Source organism: Mesocricetus auratus, unplaced genomic scaffold (assembly GCF_017639785.1).
Source record: "Mesocricetus auratus isolate SY011 unplaced genomic scaffold, BCM_Maur_2.0 Super-Scaffold_100003, whole genome shotgun sequence".
Lineage (NCBI taxonomy): Eukaryota > Metazoa > Chordata > Mammalia > Rodentia > Cricetidae > Mesocricetus > Mesocricetus auratus.
Genome location: NW_024429188.1, coordinates 34,528,665 through 34,550,648, shown reverse-complemented (window position 1 = coordinate 34,550,648; position 21,984 = coordinate 34,528,665). Strand labels below are relative to the sequence as shown.

The window sequence follows — 21,984 nt, the reverse complement described above, 5'->3', positions numbered from 1 at the left end:
GTTAATTTTAGTTAAATTGTGTATTCTTACTCTGAAACCATAAGAAAATTGGTGTTCAAGTACAGGTACTAACTGGTAGAAATAATGTCTAAGAAAAAATGTTGCTAAATTTTTAAAAAGTGCTGCTTTCCTTCATTGAAATTGTGGTGAATTATATATCTTCATTAATTTTCATCCCCTGGTTTTAATGTTTTATATCAAGTGTCTGATTTATGACGCAGATGCCTGAGAGATTGCCTAGGAGGATGAGACATCCAGTTAACCATTTCTCTCCCTGCTGATAGGGCTCTGTTTTCCTGTTAAAAGAGCTTACTAAAGGCACCACTGAATCTCCCTGCAAAGGAATTCACACGTACCGATCCTGTACAAGCATCTTTCTTCTCATGTGAGATGAACGAGGACTGAAAACTGCTATTGCCATCAACACTATATCAACTTTATTATTCTTGGTTTTTCTGTTCACTAAGGAAGTCTATGCTGTACTAATTTCTATTTTGTGGAGGGTTGTTTTGGTTTATTTAGGGATAAAGAGTTGCTTTTTTGTTTGTTTTTTTTTTCAAGATAAGGTTTCTCTGTATAGCCCTGGCTGTCCTGGAACTTGTTCTATATATCAGGCTGGCCTTGAACTCAGAAATCCACCTGTCTATGCCTCTCAAGTGCTGGGGGTTTAAGGCATGCACCAATACTGCTACTACTACTACTACTATTATTATTATTATTATTGTTGTTGTTATTATTAATGTTTTTGGACTCAGGCTGGTCTCAAACTCGTGACATTGCTCCTGCCTCAAATCTCCAGAATGCCTGTGTTACAGAACTGACAGAAATTTCCTCATTAAAAAATTATGTTTCGTTTTCTCAGGGAAAATCCTTTTTTTTGTTTTTGGTTTTTTCGAGACAGGGTTTCTCTGTGGCTTTGGAGGCTGTCCTGGAACTCACTTTGTAGACCAGGCTGGCCTCGAACTCACAGAGATCCGCCAGCCTCTGCCTCCCGAGTGCTGGGGAAAATCCTTTTAAATGTGTTTCCAAATTCATTCTTTAACACATTCAATCATGTGTATAGTGAATTTTAGTTGCTTTCATGCCCATTGCTTGCCCTCTCATTTCTTCCTTTATTTTCTGCTGAAACCCTTCTGCCCAAGAAGTTCTTGCTCGTACTTACTCCTTTTATCTGAAACCTACTGATTTTAATTAGAGTTGCTCGTATGAGCATGGGTGCCAAAGGTCAGAGAGGGTGGTGCCTCATGAGCCCCTCTGCATCTATGGTGAACCACTGATCGATCAAATGTTGTGCACGTGTTGTGTGGGTTAGCACAACTGTAGTGAGTTTATGAGGGCAACAAATATGTGGTGTCCAAGAGATATCTTTTTGTGCCATACCTACTCATCCTCCTGCTCTTGTGTTGTTTCGTCCCCTTTTCTCTGATGTTTCACGAGCCTTGGAGGGATGATATAGATGTCCTGTCACCCATCATTACTTTCTTCTTTGTTTGTTTTGTGTTTTCAAGACAGGGTTTCTCTGTGTAGCTTTGAAGCCTGTCCTGGAACTAGCTCTATAGACCAGGCTGGCTTCGAACTCAGAGAGATCTGTCTGCCTCTGTTTCTGCCTCCCGAGTGCTGGGATGAAAGGCGTGCCCAGATCCATCATTACTTTTATTCTTGACACTTTGACCACTAATGAATCTCTGAATTAGCTGCCACTCACAGCTCTAAGAAGCGTCTTTGAAGAACACTAAGAAGAATAGCATTAATCTATGGGTAAAGACATATATGGAGAAGGCAGTTTAATAGCCTTGTTAAGCCTATATCCTTCCCAGTCCTAGGTCCTTGACATGTTTACAATGCCATCTCAGGAGAAATTCTTTCACTTTTATAAAAAGGATTTACTTTTGTTTTATGTGTATGGGTGTTTTGCCTACATGTATGACTGTGCACCACTTGCTTACCTGAAGTCCATGAAAGCCAGAAGGCATCAAATCTCCTGGAACTGGAATTACAGACAGCTGTGCGCTGCTCTGTGGGTGCTGATAATGGAACCCAGGGTCCTCTGAAAGAGCAGTCGGTGCTCTTAACCGCCGAGCATCTCTCCAGCTCTCATTTCCACTTTGAGAAATTGTTTATAGTTTTTATAGACAAGATGTCTCAACTGTAGCTCAGGCTAACCCCAAACTGTGAATTCTTCTGCCTTAACCACTTGAGTACTAGGTTCTCAGATGTGAGTCCCCACCATCCCTAGTTATGAGAAGTTATTTCTGATGTGACACTGCAAGTTTTTGAGACACATTTTTATTTTTATGTGTGTATATACGTGTTTATCTGTGTGTATGTATGCATTGCCCCGCCTGTGTATTTATTTAATGAACTCATGCCTTCAAAGTAGCCCACTGGTACACCTATACAAACCCACAAGTTTGGGATTACAGGAAGTCATGAGCCATCTGAAGTGACTGCTGGGAATTGAACTGGGGTCCTCTGGGAGAACAGCAAGTACTTGTAACTGCTGAATCATCTCTACAGCCACCCACATTGTACTGTTTTATGATTCTGTCTGAAGAACAAGCCAAACATCATTGGTGGCCATTTCATCTGATTCAATGTTTTCTGTATGTTAATAAGAATTTCATTTTAAACAGATTTTATATCAATCTGCATTATTATACCAATGTGTTTTTCAGGTTTTCAATTCAAAAACAGCTGAACTTCTTAGTCATCATCAAGTAGAAATAAAACAGGAATTCCCAAGAGAAGGGTATGTTTCTTGATTTAATATGTAAAGACATGTCACATTTATCGGTTTTTCTCAGCCCATGTACTATGTAGATTGGTATAGTAAACTTAACCAGAAACCATCTTGAGAGGACCTGAGAGATTGGGATTGGTCAAGAAATGAAGCTAGTGGTTCAGCAAAAATGTCTGAACAATGGGTGACTTAGGAATTCAGAGATAGAAAGCAAAGTCTACGTAATATAAATAATACAACAAAGACTATTAACTATCAAATATTTGTATTAACTCTGAAGTCATTTATTCCTGTGTCCCTATTGTTACTACCAGTGCTAAAATGATTACTTTTTAGGAGTTTTGTTTTGCTTTATTTTTTGGCTTTTGGAACCAGGGTAGTCTCACTCTACAGACCAGCCTTGCCTAAAAGCAGTCATCCTAGCCAGGCGGTGGTGGCACACGCCTATATTGCTAGCACTTGGGAGGCAGCAGAAGTAAGAGGCAGGCAGATCTCTGTGAGTTTGAGACAAGCCTAGCCTACAGAGGGAGTTCCAAGACAGCCAAGGCTACATAGAGAAACCCTGTCTCAATCCCCACAAAAAGACATAAAACAGTGATCCTGCCTTACTCTCTCAAGTGCAGGGATTTGAACTGTGAGCCATCACACCTGGCCAGTGACCATCCTTAGAAGGATGGATTATTATTATGTGAAGAATAAGAAAATGTAAGGGAAATCATTTGTTTTTCATTCCTTTTGAATGTAGAATGTGGATGTGCTTTGCTTTCCAATTGTTTTTTCACTTATGTGCTAGGTGTATGAAATAGGTTAACTTACTTGTGAAAGTATGTTAGGTTTGTAATGAATTCTAACACATTTATTCTTTTGTTCCAAAGATGGGTAGAACAAGACCCGAAGGAAATCCTGCAGTCTGTTTATGAGTGTATAGAGAAAACGTGTGAAAAACTTGGACAACTCAATATTGATATTTCCAACATCAAAGGTATTTTAATTGAGTATTTTCATCTTCTAGTACAGCTCTGCCAATCCCATTCATTATTTATTCTTTCTGCTCATAATTGAATCTTCATGCACTGCAAGCCTTTTTTGTGGGCACAACAATAATCAAGATTCAGTCCCTGTTCACATAGACATTTTTTTTTGATTTTTCGAGACAGGGTTTCTCTGTGGCTTTGGAGACTGTCCTGGAACAAGCTCTTGTAGACCAGGCTGGCCTCGAACTCACAGAGATCCGCCTGCCTCTGCCTCCCAAGTGCTGGGATTAAAGGCGTGCGCCACCAACGCCCGGCCTCACATAGACATTTTATTCTCACGAAGACAAGGAGAAAATAAAAGAAGATAATACAAATTAATTTGGACATTAATAAATTCCATGTGGGAAACTTTACAAAACGAGTGATATGATAGTGTGTGTCTGAAAAGGCTTACGTTAGATTAGATGGCCATGGAAGGCCTCTCTTCTCTGAGGAGGTGATTATATTGCTGACATTTCAAGGGTCATGAGGGGTTAGCCGTGTGACTGTTGGCAGAAAAATATTTGAAGAAAAAAGTAAACATTGCATGCAAAGATCCAAAGGTGAGATTAAATTGAGGTAGTCTAGGTTCATAGAGACCAATATGTTGTAAGAACAATAAAAACAAGTTGAGTGGACAGAGTGGGTAGGTAAGGAGTTTAATGGAGCCAAAATTGGAGACATCAGTGGGTCTTCTCAGTCATAGTTTGGAGTTTGAATGTTAGTTTTAGTGTCAGAGGGGGCAGGTCTTAACTTGCCAGTTAGACAGTGTAATGTTTGGTGTGTAGAGAGTAGACTGTGATGACCTAAGGTTCGACAGCCATTTGGAGAGCAGTGTGAGGCTTCTGTAGAAGTGTTGAAAGAGTGTGGTGGCTTGCCTGACAGTGACATGGAAAAACCAATACTTGTTGACTGGTCGGCTACCAAGGTAGTTGAGAGAGTAGGGGGTATTTGGGCAAGGGGAAGAAATGGGTCAAAGGTGATGATGCTTCAGTTTCTTGTAGTTTTTGTTTCATTTTGTTTGTTGTGTCTGCTTATGCATTGTTCCTGGGTAGTTGGGGATGCCTTTTATCGAGAAGAGAAACATGAGGGGGAAGAATAGTTTGGGGGAATAGTTTTTGAAATCCAAACACTTTGCTTACAGAATTTCTGTGAAATGACTGCCTGAAAGTATGAGTTCATCGCAGATCTCTCTATGAATTCCTTTTTTCTGGTAGAATATCTATGCTTGGCTTTATTATTTATGCAGGGAGAAAAAGTTATTTAGCTCTCCAAGGCTGTTGGAACATTGTATAGGGTGAAAACTCAATGTGGTCATTGCTGTTCCTTGTCTCATATAGCTTGTATTGTGTTGTTGGTTTTTTTGTTTGTTTGTTTGTTTGACTTTTTTTGAGACAAGGGCTAAATAAATAGACCTATCTGGGTTGGAATTTGCTGTAATTCTGCTCCTGCTTTCTAAGTACTGGGACTACAGGCATGAGGCATGCACCCCCCCCACACACACACTTTGGTAGTTTGATTATGAATAATAGACGGAACCCCAGTCTACCCTTTTAGTATTTTGATTCATATCCTCTTGGCTTCAAGACTTACCATACTCTTAAGATTTTTGTTCTAATTGGATTGTTTTCTTTATTTGATTGTTTTTGTTGTTATTGATTTTACGTTGGTCTTGATTTTTAGACAAGGTGTGTCTTACTTAGTTTATTGCTGAAAAGAGACAACCATGACCTTGGCAAGTCTTATAAAAGAAAGCATTTAATTAGGACTGGCTTACAGGTTCGGAGGTTTAGTCTATTATCATCATGGTGGGAAGCATGGCTACATGCAGGCAGACATGGTGCCAAGAGTTCTACATCTGGATCAGCAGGCAGCAGGAAGAGAGACACAGGGCCTGGATTGAACATTTGAAACCTCAAAGCCCACCTCCAGAGATATTTCCTCCAACAAGGTCACACCTACTTGTGCCACTCCCTATAAACTTATGGAGGCCGTTTTCATTCAAACCACCACATTCCACTCCCTGGCCCCAAAACGCTTGTAGCCATACCATAATGTAAAATTGCATTCAGTCCAACTTCAAAAGTTCCCTTCTATAGTCTATCACAGTCTCAACACTGCTTGAAAGTCAAAAGTTCAATGTCTCTTCTGAGAATCATGGCAATCTCTTAACTGTAACACCCTGTAAAATAAAAAAGTCATATCACATCCTTCCAACATATAATGACACAGAATATACATTACCATTCCAAAAAGGAGGAAGGAACATAGTGAGAAAATACTGGATCAGAGCAAGACTGAAAACCAGCTGGGAAAATTCCAAATTCTGTAGATCCATGTTTGATGTGAAAGTGTTCTTCAGATCTCCAACTTCTTTCTGCTTCGTTGACTGCAGGATACTTCTTTCTCTTGGGCTGGTTCCACTCCCTGTTAGCAGCTCTCCTTGGCAGGTATCCTATGCCTCTTGCATCTTGGGGGTCTCCAAGGCAATACAGGCTTCACCTTCACAGTTTCACACAAAGGCCTCTCTGGGCCTCCATGCAGGGGAATCCTTGCCACATGCCTGGCCTCATCAGCTTTCTTAGTCCTAGAAGGAGATCATAACCCCTTTCTTGTGTCCTTGACTCTAAAGCCAAAGCCATGTGGCCAAAGCTGCCAAATTCTGCTGCTTTCTGGGGGTCAGACACGGCCTGCTCATTCAAATACATGTTCACCAGCTTTCTGTTTTTGGTAGTTTCCTTCACTGCCTGAACTTGGCCATTCTGAAACTTGATCTGTATATCAGATTGACCTTGAACTCAGAGATCTGCCTCTACCTTCACAGTGCAGGGAATAAAGGCATGTACCACAACACCTGGCCCAAAGCTCTTCTTTAATTACCTTTCACAAGTTGGAAACTTAGCTGGGTGGAGTCTTGCCATGAGGTCACCACCCCCTTTATCCCAGTTAGGATGAGACTTTTCTTTAAACTTATCTCCTTGGGCACTGGACATAGCTCCGTTACACTTCCAGGTGCTCCCTTAAACTGTGTCTTTTGTATACAGTTTCCTTGTTCACCTTTCTCCTTTTCCTTGTAGATCTGCATAACCAAGACCAGGCCATTAATAGCCACACAGCATAGTCAATGATAGGTTGTCTGGAAATGTCCTCTGCCAGAGCTGTTAATCCATAACTCTTCGGTTTAATTTCAGGCAGATTTTTTGGACAAGGGCAGAAAGCAGCCACATCTTTGTCTGAAATACCACAAAAAATATTTTCTAGGCCACATCCTAATGTTCTTCTCTGAAAGCTCTTGAGCTGAGCTCCCACAGTTGAAATAATCCTCAGCACCCCTGTCTTCCATGCTCCTACTAGTATGGTCCATCAAGATCCACTTAAAGCATTCCACTGCTGTCTTAATCCAAAGTCCCAAACTCTGCATTCCCCCAAACAAAAGCACACTCAGGCCTATCACAGCAATACACCACCTCTGGTACCAGCTTCTGCCTTAGTGAGGGTTTCTGTTGCTGTAAAGAGATACCGTGAATACAACAGCCCCTATAAAGGAAAACATCTAATATTGGCTGGCCAATACAGGTTCAAAGGTTTAGTTCATTAGCATGGCAGCACACTGGCAGACATGATGCTAGAGGAGGAAAATCCTGCCTTTGCCTGTCTCTGCCTCTCAGGTACTGGGATTAAAAGCTTTCACACCATGCACGGATGTTCTTATATCAAAATAGAAGTTCAATCACCAAATTTATGTGAGTGGTACATCAAATTGATTACTATCTTTTCTTGGGGGATATCCTTATAGTCTAAAAGAGAATAAACAACTGATAGGTTCTCAGTAGTGCTCAGTTGTCAAAAGAGTCATTGCCTCCGAGGTATAAAACTTCACAGCTTAAAGAGATGTTTAATATAGAGTCCTGGATAACGCCTCCTGGCATTGACATTGTTCTACCTTCCTGACAGATAAGGTGGGATGCAATATGGTGGCCTTCTGAGCCCACTGGTATACCAGTATTTCTGGGTTTTATGAGGTATGTGAGGGTGACACAGAGTTCCTCACCAAGGAATTTGTCTTACACTTACAGTGACTGGCCTATAACACTTAAACATGTATCTGTCTCCTCTTTCTCATCCTCTTCCTTCTACTCCATTTGTAGCCTTGGGTGTCTTGGACTTCTCTATGTAGCCCAGGCTGGCCTCAGACTCATAGACCTGTCTCTTCCAAGAGCTGGATTAAAGCAACTGTCTTGTTGATATACCTATTTGTTCAGGATAAAAGTCATAGCAAGCCAAAGCAATTCCTTCCTGGTAACCGACAGCCTGTAGCTAAGAACAAGAACATCCCATAATGCCTGCCATACCAGGCCTGTCATGCTACTGTTTTCACCTGATAATTTACTGACTTGTCATCAGAAGGGTAAGTTTTTGCTTTTCTATGTGGAACTATAGGTAGCAAAACTATAAAGGCTGTAAAGGATCAGCAATCACCTAAAGCGACTTCCCTTAACTGCAGTGGAGGAAGAGGACTGTAGGACATGTAGCTGTTTATGTAGTTTTTTCCCTGAGCCACATTGATAATAATCTCACAAAACATTTAATTTCTATTTCCTATGCAGCAAGTAAATGAGCTTCGCCAATGGAGAGCAATATCATTTGGTCTTATAATCATTAACAGAGTTCATCATTATACCTTTCACAAATTCCAGATTCATTGGTTTTAGTTGTCCTCATCTATCAAAAAGCACTGACTTCAAAGTTGGGTGTGGTCATGCACGTTTATATTGTCAGCACTTAGGAGGCGTAGGCAAGAGGATTGCTTGTGAGTTCAAGGTCAGAGTGTCCACTGAATTGAAACACCTTTTTTAGACATCCTTGTAATAATACAATGCAAGGGAGACCTTGGCAGCTGGTAGGACACACATGCCCGGCAGACAGAAGTTACTTGGAGGGCTTTATTAAGAGAAGGGAAGGGAGAGAGAAAGAGAGAGACAGTGACCTGCCTTCTGAGAGAGAGAGAGAGAGAGAGAGAGAGCAGAAGTGGGTAGAATTTGCCTCTTAAAGGGACCTTCACACCTGTGTACAGAACCAGGGCACTGCTTGCCATGCAGAGAGGTGGCACACTTTGCCAGGTCCCCAAGGGGTGGGGCCAGACTTGTCTGGATTACACCATTCCCATGAAGCCGAGAAATATGTATATTGTGCATGTAACATTCATATGTACCTGAATGGTGGACACTATAACCCTGAATGTGGTATTCTGCAAACAGAAGAATTAAAAATGAATGATTTGGGCAGGTAAGATAGCTCAATGGGCAAAGGCTCCTGCTGTCAAACCTTACAACCTGAATTCAAACCCCAGGTTCTCCATGGTGGAAGGTGAGGACTGATTTCTGGACGTTGTTCTCTGACCTCCACCTTCAACCCTCACTCAGTAAATAAATGTAATTAATAAATATAAACTTAAATTTAAAAAGGATTTTAGGGTAAAATGGCACGTGTTGGAACACTGAGAAAGCTTAGTGGCATTGTAGGAGACCTGTGTGCAGTAATAAAGATATCTGTGGCCCAAAGAGAATCCTGAGAAATGATTTCAGTGGACTTTGATTGTCTGCAAGGAAAGCAGTTTCACGTGGCATGAAGGAATGGAATTAAGATAGAGGAGACAAGAGGCAGTGGTTGGAGAGAAATCCCGGACCAGAGAATCGGATGGAAATAGCTCTAGAATAGATTCTCAATATGAGTCAGAAGGAGCCAAGAAAGAAAGGTTCCATGACAGGCATGTGACTTGAGGATTGTGACTAAATAGAGCAGCCAGCTGACTTATAGGAAAATTAACAACGAGGAAATGACTCTTTAGTTGTGAATTCACATTGTGAACTTTTCATCTTAAAGCAAGTATCACTTTCACGCTAGCCCACTGTAGCCACCCTTCGCTAGGCTCCTGCTGTTGTACCCTCTGAGATGCCAAGGAATTAATTCTTTTATCGTGCTCAGTTCAGTCTCCGGACTTTTGACTCAATGGTGATAACAGCAGCTCTGAGTGATATTTATTTTCTACCATGCATTTGTTTTAATATGTAGTGACTTATTGTTAGGTGGGGACTTTGAACTTACAAGAAATAAAAGTCACTTTACAAGAAATAAGACTCCCAGGAGGCAAAGTAAGGGGACTCAGATTGGAATTTAAACAGCAGCTGTTTGGCTTTGGTGAGCCTCAATGCCGCAGAGTATTTCCTTAATATTTCTTAATTTTATAAAGACAGTGTATTGTATGTGTTGGGGGTGGGGTTGTGTATATACCATGGCGTGCGTATGCAGGTCAGAGAACAACTTTGTGGAGACTTTGTAGTGCTCTTTTTATTTGTCTTGATTCCAAGGATCAAACTCAAGCCACCAAACTTATGTGGCAAGTCCCTTGACCTGGTGAGCCATCTCACTGGCCTGTCTTTGGAGGCAGTGCGTCATGTAGCCCTTGAACTTCCTATGTAGCCTAGATTGATCTTGACTTTTGGCCTCCTTCCTCAGAAACACTGGAATTGCAGGCATGCATTCTTACTTCCATGCCTGGCTGTGACTATTTTCTTAAAATTCATGTATGTACAAGTGAATTAATTTATTGTTGCACGCGATAATAAATTAGTCATTGTAAGCTTGTGAAGTTATTAATCCCTCGAGACATTCTGGAGCCTTTTTTCGATAGAGATAAGGATCCATGTCACTGTGTGCTCCACGTGAAGAAGAAGGATTCTGTAGAATTAAAAGGTGTACATTGTACATTAAAAGGTGTTCACTTTACCCAGGGGCATACAAGGACAATAAACCAGATACCACTACAAATATTCCAAATTGAAGGCTGGTTATGGTGGCATATGATTAAATCACAGCATTCTGGAGGCAGAAGCGGCGGTGTGTGTGTGGGGGGGTGTCCATCTCTGTTAATTCAAGGTCAATCTGTCTACATAGGGAGTTTCAGGCTACACTGTGAGACCCTCTCTCAAAAAAGGACAAGTTTTAAAAAAATGTTAGCTGTTCCTTTTATCCTGAAGTAATATGCTACATGTTTAATGGTCTCCTTCCTTCGGCTTCACTTTATTCTTACAGCCATTGGTGTCAGCAACCAGAGGGAAACCACAGTAGTCTGGGACAAGCTAACTGGAGAGCCTCTCTACAATGCCGTGGGTAAGCCCTCATGCAGAGGTGGTCACAACTAAGTCATCTGAATGGAAAACCATATGTTCATGTTCCTTTAATCTGATGAGAAGGCAGCACAGGTCTCTAGGAGATGAACTGCTGTATACTTAAATATTTCAGAGCATAGTTATACACATGTTAAATTAATTCTCCCTTTGCTGATGATTTGTATCATGTAAGTGGTGGATAATTCCAGACCCCCACTGTGTTTCTAACATCTAAAAGAGATCTTTCTCCCTCCTATCCTGAAAATTGCAAGTGTTCAAAATTATCTATAAACTATTTGTAAAATTGTACTTTCTATCTAACAATGTGAACTACTTCTGTTATGGATTGAACTGTTTCGTCAGGGTACTCAAACCTCAAATATCTTGAGAATATTGCCTTCAGGTGTCACATCTTAGGTGTAAATGCCCCTGAGTTGATACTAGCATCATCCTTAGCACATGACAGTTGCACAGCACTAAATGACACTGCTACTTCCTAAAAGGAACATTATGCTCTAAATCTATAACCATTAACAGATTTTTTTTGTCCCAGTATCGCATATGCTGGTTATGATGGTGCATGCCTAAAATTACAACACTGAGACAGGAAGATTGTCTCAAGTTCAGAGCCAACCTGGCTTACATGGCACAGTCTAGGTCACCTTGGGCTGTAAAGGAGAACTCTGTTTCAACAAACAAAAGAACAAAAACAAACGAGAAAGGATAAAATAATCTATGATTATCATAATCAATTATAAAGAAGGGAAAGTGAATGATTTTCAAAAAGAAGGAAAGGAACATGAAAGTGGAAAGGGAAGCAGGTACAAACATATACATCTAAATATGGCTATGTTAAAGGACAGGGAATTTCCGTGCGGGGGAAGCTATTAATTGAAACTGCTAGTTAGTCACTGAGATAGTGCAGCGAGCAAGAATGGAAGGGAAGCTGGCAAGACAGCAGAGGAGAGGTCCAGCTCTTTATTTGTCCCCTGGACAATTCATAAGCGCGAAGGAGGTGACTATTTCTGAGAAGCCCACACCCGTGCTATAGCTTGTGTCTTTTTTTAATGCCTTTTCTTCTTAGCATTGTGCTTACAGCCTGTGTTTCATCTTTTTTGTAACGTTTTTATTTCAATTAGAAACATGAATGTTTCACATGTCAATCCCAGCTCCCTCCCTGGATTTCATCATTAACAAAACCCCAGCTCTGTTTCACAAAAGAGATGATGGAAAAATTAAAGAAATAAATTGAACTTGTGAGAATTGAAGTGAATTAAGTAATACTAAAGGCGGAAAATAGCTTTTTATTTTATATGAGATATTAAGTTTCTGATTGAGGCTATTTTCTAGGCAATTAGAAATTGGATTGTTTTGAAAGACTGTACTTATTTCTTGTTTTTGAACAATTTGCTTAGGGGCTTTTATTGCATCTATTTATTACATTTATTTAGTTATTTTCATGAGAGGCAGGCATGCATTCTATGACAGACCTGTGCAAGAGAGAGGATAACTGACAGGAAGGAGTTAGTTTTTCTACTGTCACCTCGTAGATCTCAATGGTCAAACACCAACTGTAGGCTTGGCACCAAGCACCTTTACCTGCTGAACTATCTTGATGGACCTTGTTTGTTTCTGAGCCAATATTTTATGTATTCTATTCTGGTCTTGAACCCACTGTATAGCTAAAGATAACTTTGAACTCCTGATCTTCCTCCATCTATCCCCCAAGTGCTCGGTTTACTAGTGTGCACTACCATACTTGGCTCTAAATTGCTTTCAAAGAAGATTTCCAGCACAGATGTGGCCATCTCATCTTATTGTAGATTACTTCATTATCGGAATGAATATACAATTAAATCCAAAAGCTTGGCTAGATACGTTTGTATGTTCCATACCCTGTGCTGAACCCTAAATGTATCTCAGCAGACCAGGGAGGCTTGTCATTTACCTTTGTATCGCAGAAGTTAAGAGTAGGAATTTGGCAGTTAGAAGAAGAAATGGGAAGAGAAGGTGAAGATAGACAAGAATTAGGGAAAGAAGCTACTTAATCATTACAAGATTAGATTCTTCCCCCAGCTTCATTTCATGTGGAGAAACATTGAATTATCACTCATCCATGGAGGCTTCAGTTGTGAGTTTCATCATGGTATTAAATGTTTAACAGCCTTATCCAAAGGAAGAACAGATGGGATTAGTGGAAACAGACTTAGATTGCTCCATGGGTTTGGGGTCAAGCTTCTTTGGCTTATTTATATCATGATGTGATGTTTGTACTTTTAATTTTCCCTATCTTAATTGAGGCTGCTAGAACCAAAATACCATAGCCTCTCTTGCTTGTTCAGCAGATTTGTGTTTATGGTAGTTGTGGAGGTTAAAAGTTTGAGACTGAGATCAAGGTGCCCGTTGATTGGTCTTGTGAGGGTCCACTGACTGTCTTGTGTTTTCATACGGTGGAGTGCAGAGTGGAAGAAAGCAAACTCTTTCCTGTCCGTTTATAAGTGTACTAATTCCATTTCTGAGACTCTGTGGTTCTAACCTAATCATTTCCTAAAGGCTTCCCATCCTAATTCCTTCAAATTTGGAGTTAGGAATTCACCATGATTTTTTTCTATGATATATTCACATTCAGTCCAAAACAATCATAGTGGTACATACCTTTGATCCAAGCACTTGGGGCATGGAACTAGGGAGATCAGTCCAAGATTTATTCTATATATGGAATATATATAAATTCACTGTATAGTGAGTCTGTGGGCAGCCTGGGATACAGGAGAACAATGAAATCAGTTCATAATAACTCTTTTTTCTTCTTTTTCTTCTTCCTCTTGCAAACTCTTGTTTCTCTACCCTATTCGTTTCATTTTCCTATTGTTACTCAACTGAATTATATAACTGATGAACACTATTTATTGTGAGCAAGCAAATAAGAAGAACAGTTTGTATTTTTCTTTTATTAAATTCCCTGAGATGACCCATTGGGTGCTTGGTGAATATGAAGAAGGAGAGAACTGACTTTCCAAGTGTCACATAACTTCCATACACATGCCAGGCATGTGTGCACGCACACACACATACACACATACTCACTCACTCACTCTGAATGAAAAATGTAATAAAAAATAAAAAGAACATCCCTTTCATGTGGCCCTTTTTACTCTATGCATGGTAAGAAGTGAATATATTTACCCCTAGTTTAGTAATGGGGAAAATGAGATATAAGAATCTTAGGATGCAGTGGTGGTCATGGCATAGGTTTTTTTCCAATAAATAGAATCCTGACAAAGGCTATGCTTACTTGCAATAAATATATGTGCATACTGGTATTGTTTCCAATTATAAACAACGTTGAAAGTTCAGTGGGTCCCATAGGTATATATGACCTACTGTTAGTTGTTCATTTATATATAGATTGTAATATATACTAGACACTCAGGTCTAATCAATGGCATTTTGCCTTTTATGTACTAACAGCTAAAGTTGATTTCAGATTCTGCATGTATAGGCATTTACACACACACACACACACACACACACACACACATGGAAGAAAGGAAGGAAGGAAGGAAGGAAGGAAGGAAGGAAGGAAGAGAATGGGTTTTAATCTTTCTGTGTTTCCTACTCCCCATTTATCTTTTGGCCCCATCTGTTATTGAAAATATCATCAACTGAGGCGCATAATCTCTTCTCCCTTGTATATGGTCCTTTAACCAGCTTAATTGATAGCTTAACTATTGACATTTACAATTCTTGTATTATTGAAGGGAAAGAAGCCAGCAACATTTTGTAAAACTCTGGTGGTCCTTGCTTATGGTGTGTTGAATAACGTGTGGCCTCCCTTCATCTTAGCATACTACAATCTGCCCAGGACAAACCACCTCAGAGAAGATTCACTATTTGCTTTGTGCTTAGCCAACCAGATATAGACGATTCCTAGTGATTTTTCCATTTTCATTTTCTTAGATATGTTTGTTGCTTCCTATTGTGATGATTAGCCAAAACTGTGCAGATTTGTGATTTACTACTCAATATCCTCTAAAGCTGATCATTTCTCCTGTTCTTTGTATATCAGTTGACTAACAATGGTCCATGGAGATTGAGGCAACTACATTTCTCTTTGCTCATAAAACTCTTATCGGAACAAATGAAATATATCAGATGTGACTTTATTCACACCATCCAAATTATTTTGTAAACTAGTCATTGGATGGTCTGGACCATTGAAATTCCTATTTACTTTGTCCAAATAAAGACCATTAATACCTTCTAGAAGGGGTTTGTATAGTACTCTGCACTCCTTAGAGTTTATTTCCCTACTCTACATTACTTTATAACTTCAAGAATTTGCAGTTCCCTATTCCCAGTAGCCAGTGCTGTTCCTGCCTGTGCAAACAATTTTACTTCGAACTACCCAATGAGGAAAGTACTTTCTTGGGATTGCGCTTTTCCAAAATAGCTTTTTCATCTTTCATGTGCTGCAGCATATGACCACAGCAGAGCAGCAGGGACTGTAGCATGTTCTTTTTAACATTCCCTGAAGATGTGCTCTTGTAATGTCATGCATGATTCTAGTTCAGTGGTTTTTTGAATGAAGATGCATATGCATTGTCAAGTAGGGAAGAATCTTTCTGAACAAGAAACATGTACATGGTCCTCATTCCAATGGAAGTGCTAGTGAACCAGACATTCAGACTGGAGTTTCTTTGTTCCCTTCTACTCCATGTCTCTTCCATTTCTTTCTACATTCACATGGGTAGAAAAACCATTCATTCTAATGAACTTGCCCAAGCGATCTACCATTTCCAAACAAGCGTACATGGACCTTGGACCTGGCTATCTCTAGCATGAATTGCCATTGTTTCTCCTAATGCTCCAGCTGCTCCAGTTTCTCCTGGCTCTTCAGTTCCAGTTGCCGTTGTCCCCTCTGGCTCTTCAGTTCCAGCTGCTGGTACTTCCTCAGGTATTGGTGCTCTGGCTGTTGCTCACTTCCCAGCCTTCCAACTCAGATGTGCTGGGGGAAATTGACCGCTGCCACCAGATCTGGACCTGTCACTTCTCTTAATCTCAGAAATGACCTTCACAAGGGGCTTAGGCCTCCAGCTTTGGGGTCTTCTCTCTTTGGCTTTTGATCTCTTGTTTTGCAAATCTAATTCTGCCATCTTAGCTTCTATAATGGGTTTTCTAATCGTTTTGTTCTTAATTTCATTAATTTTGAACATTTGTGGATTGCTTTGGTAGTGTATCAACAACCACTGACATCTTTTTCTTTGCCATTTGTACTAATTCATTCTGTATACTCTAATTGCCATGTACTCCTTGATTATAAAAAAACAAAGTAAATATCGTGGCAGCCTTCTACAATCCTGGAACAGTGGAAGGAGAAGAACTTTAGATGCCATCCACCCTAGCATCCTTATTTTATATTTAGGGAATCTGGATCAAGAAGGGTTTAAAATTAGCATAAGTCACAAAGCTTATTGGTAGCAAAGCCAAACTTGGAATTTTGGTTTCATGATTTTACACTCAGTATTTCGATTCTTTGTAGTGAGAATTTAACTCTGTTGGTACCACTGTTGTCAAGCTTAACTACAAGCCTAGCCTAGTTAACTTGTCTTTGTTAAAGAGCAATATTGGACCACTGAGATTCATTCCTAGTGCTATTTTATTGTCAGTGTTCAGTTTGGTTTTGAATTATTTGGAGCACATTAATATTCTAAGGAACATACCCTACAAAATATGTACTCACATATTAGTATTGTGTTGGATAACTTGGAATACTCATAGAAAAGTATATAGGCTCAGGCCTGGCCTAGACTTGAACCAAAATCCTGCAAGGTAGGTCATTGTTAGGTAAGTTTAAAGTTTTCTAGGTGGTTCTACTATGTTTCCTTAGAAAGAACCACTGCTGTGGGGTTCTAGTAGTGGTTTCAAAAAAACCCATATAACTAAAACAAATTCTTCACAAATCAATCTTTATCCTACCAAGTACAGTGTACTCTAATATTTGCTATCATAATCTACCATTTAATTTTTTGAAATAGTAATAAAGCCGGGCGGTGGTGGTGCACGCCTTTAATCCCAGCACTCGCGAGGCAGAGGCAGGTGGATCTCTGTGAGTTCGAGGCCAGGCTGGACCAATAGACTCTGAAACAATACAGAAAAACCCTGTCTCATAAAAAAACAAACAAACAAACAAAAAAAGAAATAGTAATAAAAACTCACTAAATTGATTTTTAAACTCATAGCTCATTGTAGTTCAAAACACTGAGAAGGAGGATATCCTTAATTAAGATGCACATATCACAGATTAAAAACCTCTCTTCTGGATCCTTCCACTTTCCCCGGTTACTCCTGTTAATCCAATAACATCTGCTAAGATTACTTGTCTGTGAAGAAAGTCTATTTTTGTCACCGTCACATAGTACTGTTACCATGTAAAATGTAGCTGACTCTTTCTTGTTCCTTTGATATGGAAGATGTTTCCACCTCTGATGATATTGCTAATTGTTTGTGTTCTGACATTGTAATAGAAAACTCAGCTCCAACTGAGTCAAGTGAAAAAAATAAAGGTAATTTATTTTGCTAATGGATCCAGCCACCCAGTGTTAGCTTGTTTTAGGTGTTCATTGATTCTGAAAAGAGTCACTGGTATTCCCCTCAAGTCTATCTTTTCTGAGATGGTTCCTAACACGACAGTCTCGGGTCTCCCATCATGAAAATAGCAGGCCCAAAGAACACAGTGGCAAATGAAGCTGAGAGAAATGACAGTTGAATGCTGAACATACATCTCAGTTTGATGATTTGGCCAAGGGATCTCTCATGTAAGAACTTAGGATTCATATCTAACCCTGGAACTTGGAGTAGGGAAAATTCTTAGCTAAGCCACATGGCTGAGGACTATAGGAATCTAAACCCCCAAAGGGAATTTGAGATGATGCTTCTGGGGCCAAGAGGAATAGGTGCTGGGCACCAAATGCAGATCTCACCTACAGGCCATCTGTTTTCATGGGTGTTGCTATCCTCCTATTTTCTTGGTTGCCATGTGGGTCATTTGTTTGCTGCTTTTTCTACCTACAAAAACCTGTATTGTATCTTGAAGTCTCCAGTTTTAAGTCTCATGGGAAATAGTATTATCAAAATGAAACTCAGAGCTATTTAATTAGAAAAAATTTGTAGACGTTTATTACAGGAAAGAACTGCTTTGAAATGAAGAGAACAGAATAACACAGTTAAGTGAATCAAACTAGGTATCTCTCAGCATTCAAAATTGCAGTGTGCAAACTTGCATTGTTTCCCCCAGAGTCCTTTCAATAGACCATGGGCCTCAGTTTTTTTCAGGAGGCATCTCAGGATGATTGGTGCCCTAAAAATACTGACTTACCATTAGTAGATTAAAAGCTACAAGAGTTAAATCCGATAGACCCTATCTCTTAAACAAAAGAGAGTAAAACTGCTTTTTGATCACTTATTCAATATGTTGTTTAGTTTTTAGTGCATCATCCTCCCCAAGCTTCTGCCACCAAACAAAATGAGATCTTTTCTACTTGGAAATCACAAAACGGATAACAGAAGTTTAATAAATAAAACGGTGGTCCATTAGAGTTTCCTCCATATAAACCAACAAAGAAATGGCTTGTAATTAAAGTACATAATGATTTCAGATCTTGCATCCTTTAAAAGATTTTGTTACAAATATGCATCTCATCAGATGCTTAGTCTTTCTCATGTCTTCTCCCAAGGTTTCTAAGATACACATTTTGTCCCGAGCTGTGCGTTTTGCACTGCTAACTATCCTGTCTGAATTTTAAGTCTTCCCTCCACTCATGTGTGTTTAGAAAATCCCCATTCCAAATACTCTTTCATTGTCTTTTTTCATGTAAACATAGTAACGCAAAAATAAAACTCCTAAGGTTTGTATTATTCCTATAATTTGGTCTGTAATTTTGCATAAAAGCTTTCAATTCTTCTTTGTCAATATATTTTCTTCTAACAGTATGTCAATTCAGTTCTCATTTTCTAATTTCTGTCCTTTAAAAGCTATAGCATTTTAATTGCTTATGGAAACTAATCAGTCTCCTATTTGTGACAGTGATTTCATTAAGTTCTCATTTTTGTTAAGTTCTTCATTTGTATTATGTTTCGATCTGTAGTGTGGCTTGACCTAAGAACCCAGTCTACCGTTGAGAACCTTAGTAAAAGAATTCCAGGAAATAATAACTTTGTCAAGGTAAGAAATATTTTCAGAAGTACACTGTAAGAATGTGTGGTTAAAAAAAGTTCACAGATTTCGGGCTGGAGAGATCACTCAGCCATTAAAGGCTAGGCTTACAACCAAAGAGAGTTCAGATTTCATGACAACAGACATCTCAGTCTTACAACTTGTGATGAAATGGTTATTTTATACAGCTCATAGAATATTTCCTTTAGATAACTGTGGTCAGGTTATGTCTCCACCTTTCTTTATTATTCTATGGGGAAATGAAATAATAATACCCCAAGAGGACAGACTGGTAGAGATCATGTCCCTCTAGCTTAAATTATATTCCCCAAGAGGTGCTTTCTTTAATTTACCCAGACTTTTAGAACCCAGCCCACTGAAGAAAGTGCTGATGCCTTTGAGTTCTTGGTAACCTGGATTAAGTGAGAAAGGAAAAATCAGCTAGCATTCTAGATGTTCACCAAAGACCATTTTTGTTTTTTAAAACAAAACAAGAAAACAAAAACTTTATTCCCACGAAAAGGAATAATAAAATATGCCTAATTTTATATCCTCATATAGATCTTTCTCTTTAGATAAGTGAAGTTAATTTCTTAGCAAGTTCAAGTTCTTCTAGAAATCAAAAAGAAGTTCTTTTTAAAAAATGAGTTGTGTCCCCTTTTTATTTGCCAATGGGACACATATTGGTTCTTGGATCTGAAACTAAAATGCCATTAAACTAAAATAACTAGCAGACAACCCGTGGTCTGCTCCCTTCCCTGCCTAAGTAGTTCCTGGCCTGTCTTGCCCATTTATTCCTATTCTTGTTTGATTTATCATCCTACATGACCCTGCCTCCCAGCATCTGCACTGGGCTTCAAGGTTTGTGCAGTTTTCTCTGCATTGCCACTGCACACAACTTTCACGCTCCCTAGCTGCATCATTTGAAGACATGTCTTGGTTTACAAGATCTTCTTGAGGACATCTCCCACTCTGTGGGATGGCCTTGCAAATCAAATAATATTTCCATATGTTACTTTCTTCCATTATTTCTGAATATTGATACTCTCTGATCCCAGCAACTCAAAAGAAAGCTGGAAACCTTAAGATTTTTTAAAATTTCATTAAAAATTATTTTTCCTATTACATATCAACCCCAGTTCCCCTCCTTCCCCTTCTCTCAGCCCTCCTCCCCCTTTACCCCTCTAACTTGCAGATGAAGTTAAAATATTTGAGAATATTATAGTTTCTGGCTGTATGTTTTTATGGATTGTGTATGGGTGTGTCTGTGTTTCTTTTGTTTTTTTCTTTGTTTTTTAAAAATTATGGTTTGTGGGGCTTTTTGTTTGCTTGCTTGTTTATTTACTAGAGAGAGAGGGAGAGAGAAAGCACATGGAGTTGAGTGGGTGGGAGGATCTAGGAGGAGTTGTGAGACGAGAACCATGATCACAATTTATTGTATGAAGAGATTTTGAGATTTGGTCTAACTGTGTTACCCTGACTGACTTGGAGCTCACTGTATATACTAAACAGGCCTCAAACTTGCAGCAATGCTCTTTTATAGTTTTATTTTATTTTGTTTTATGTGTCTGGCTGTTTTGTCTGCATGTATTTTCTGTGCACGGCATGCATGCTTGGCGCCCACAGAGGCAAGAAGGGGGTATCAGATTCCCTGGGACTGGAGTATCTGACGGCTGTTAGCTACTACATGGGTACTGGGAAGCAAACCTGAGTCCTCTGGAAAAGCAGCCAGTGCCTTTAACTGTCAAGCCATCTCTCCAGCTCCTCAGTAGTCTTTTTGCCTCTGCCCCTCAACTGTTGAGATTATAGGAATGTACCAGTATAACATTAGCTGTGGTTTGAGTTTTCTCATGAAGTATGTTCATGTAAGGGAAAAATAGGGAATAGGATAAGAAAGAGAGAAAGCAATTGTATTATTTTATATTACTTTAATTATACCTTAATCCATTCACTTGACCTTTATAAAGAAATTTGATATTTAATATGATAGCAAGAATTGGTCATCACCCATTCTCAACAAAAAAAAATCGGTGAGTACACATGAGTTTCATTTTCATTCTTTAGCCTTTACCCAGTCCAGTTTTCTTCCATTCCTTGTATTTGCTGACTTTAGCTAGCTCCTTTCTTATGTCCAACAATTCTTTATTGCTTTAATCTGACATGTCACTGAGCTCTACTTCATTTATTTTCCACTAAGCTTATATTGCTCTGATATTTGAGTTTGTATGTATGTATGTATGTATGTATGTATGTATGTATGTATGCGTGCACACACAAATATGGTATGTGATTAAATTTTGTGTTTAAAATAATTTTCTTAGTATTGCTATTAATTTATGACTGTTAAGTTCACAATCTACCATGAAAATAAAAATAAAGTAGAAAATTTTGGTTTCAGAGCTACAGAGGAGCAATTTATTGCAAAATGACGTTGCACTGTCACTATTTAATTAGAAGATGGTGTGTCAGTTTTCTCTTTACCTTGTTTACATGGATACTTTTCGAACTGCAAGCATAATCGCTCTGCTCTATGGTCATAAGCATGTTTTCCTAAACCATGGGATAGGAAAAGTACTTTCATTTGAAAGCCTATGGCATTGCCTTTAGAGCTACGAACCAGTTTATGTTTTGTTGAGTTTTCTTCTTTAGAGGATATGTTTTCAACTGTGGTAAGTGTAATTTACTGACTGAACCTCGTAACTGTTTTAGTCCAAGACAGGCCTTCCACTTAGCACTTACTTCAGTGCAGTGAAACTTCGTTGGCTCCTTGACAATGTGAAAAAAGTTCAAAAGGCGGTGGAAGAAAACAGAGCTCTTTTTGGGACCATTGATTCATGGCTCATTTGG

At 39.2% G+C, this 21,984-nt stretch overlaps 1 protein-coding gene across 5 annotated transcripts in view; it reads left to right on the top strand.

Annotated features, from left to right (window-relative positions):
- Positions 1–21,984, top strand: part of Gk (glycerol kinase) — a 76,984-nt gene that overhangs the window by 15,467 nt on the left and 39,533 nt on the right. For 3 of the 5 annotated variants that reach the window (XM_013120534.3, XM_013120535.3, XM_013120533.3), the window contains exons 2-7: positions 2,676–2,749; positions 3,616–3,722; positions 10,846–10,923; positions 15,796–15,879; positions 19,070–19,146; positions 21,847–21,984. In XM_013120534.3, the coding sequence (XP_012975988.1) occupies positions 2,676–2,749; positions 3,616–3,722; positions 10,846–10,923; positions 15,796–15,879; positions 19,070–19,146; positions 21,847–21,984 (558 nt within the window). The remainder of the gene's footprint in view (positions 1–2,675; positions 2,750–3,615; positions 3,723–10,845; positions 10,924–15,795; positions 15,880–19,069; positions 19,147–21,846) is intronic. The other 2 variants (XM_005080056.4, XM_005080055.4) reach the window with 1 other exon arrangement.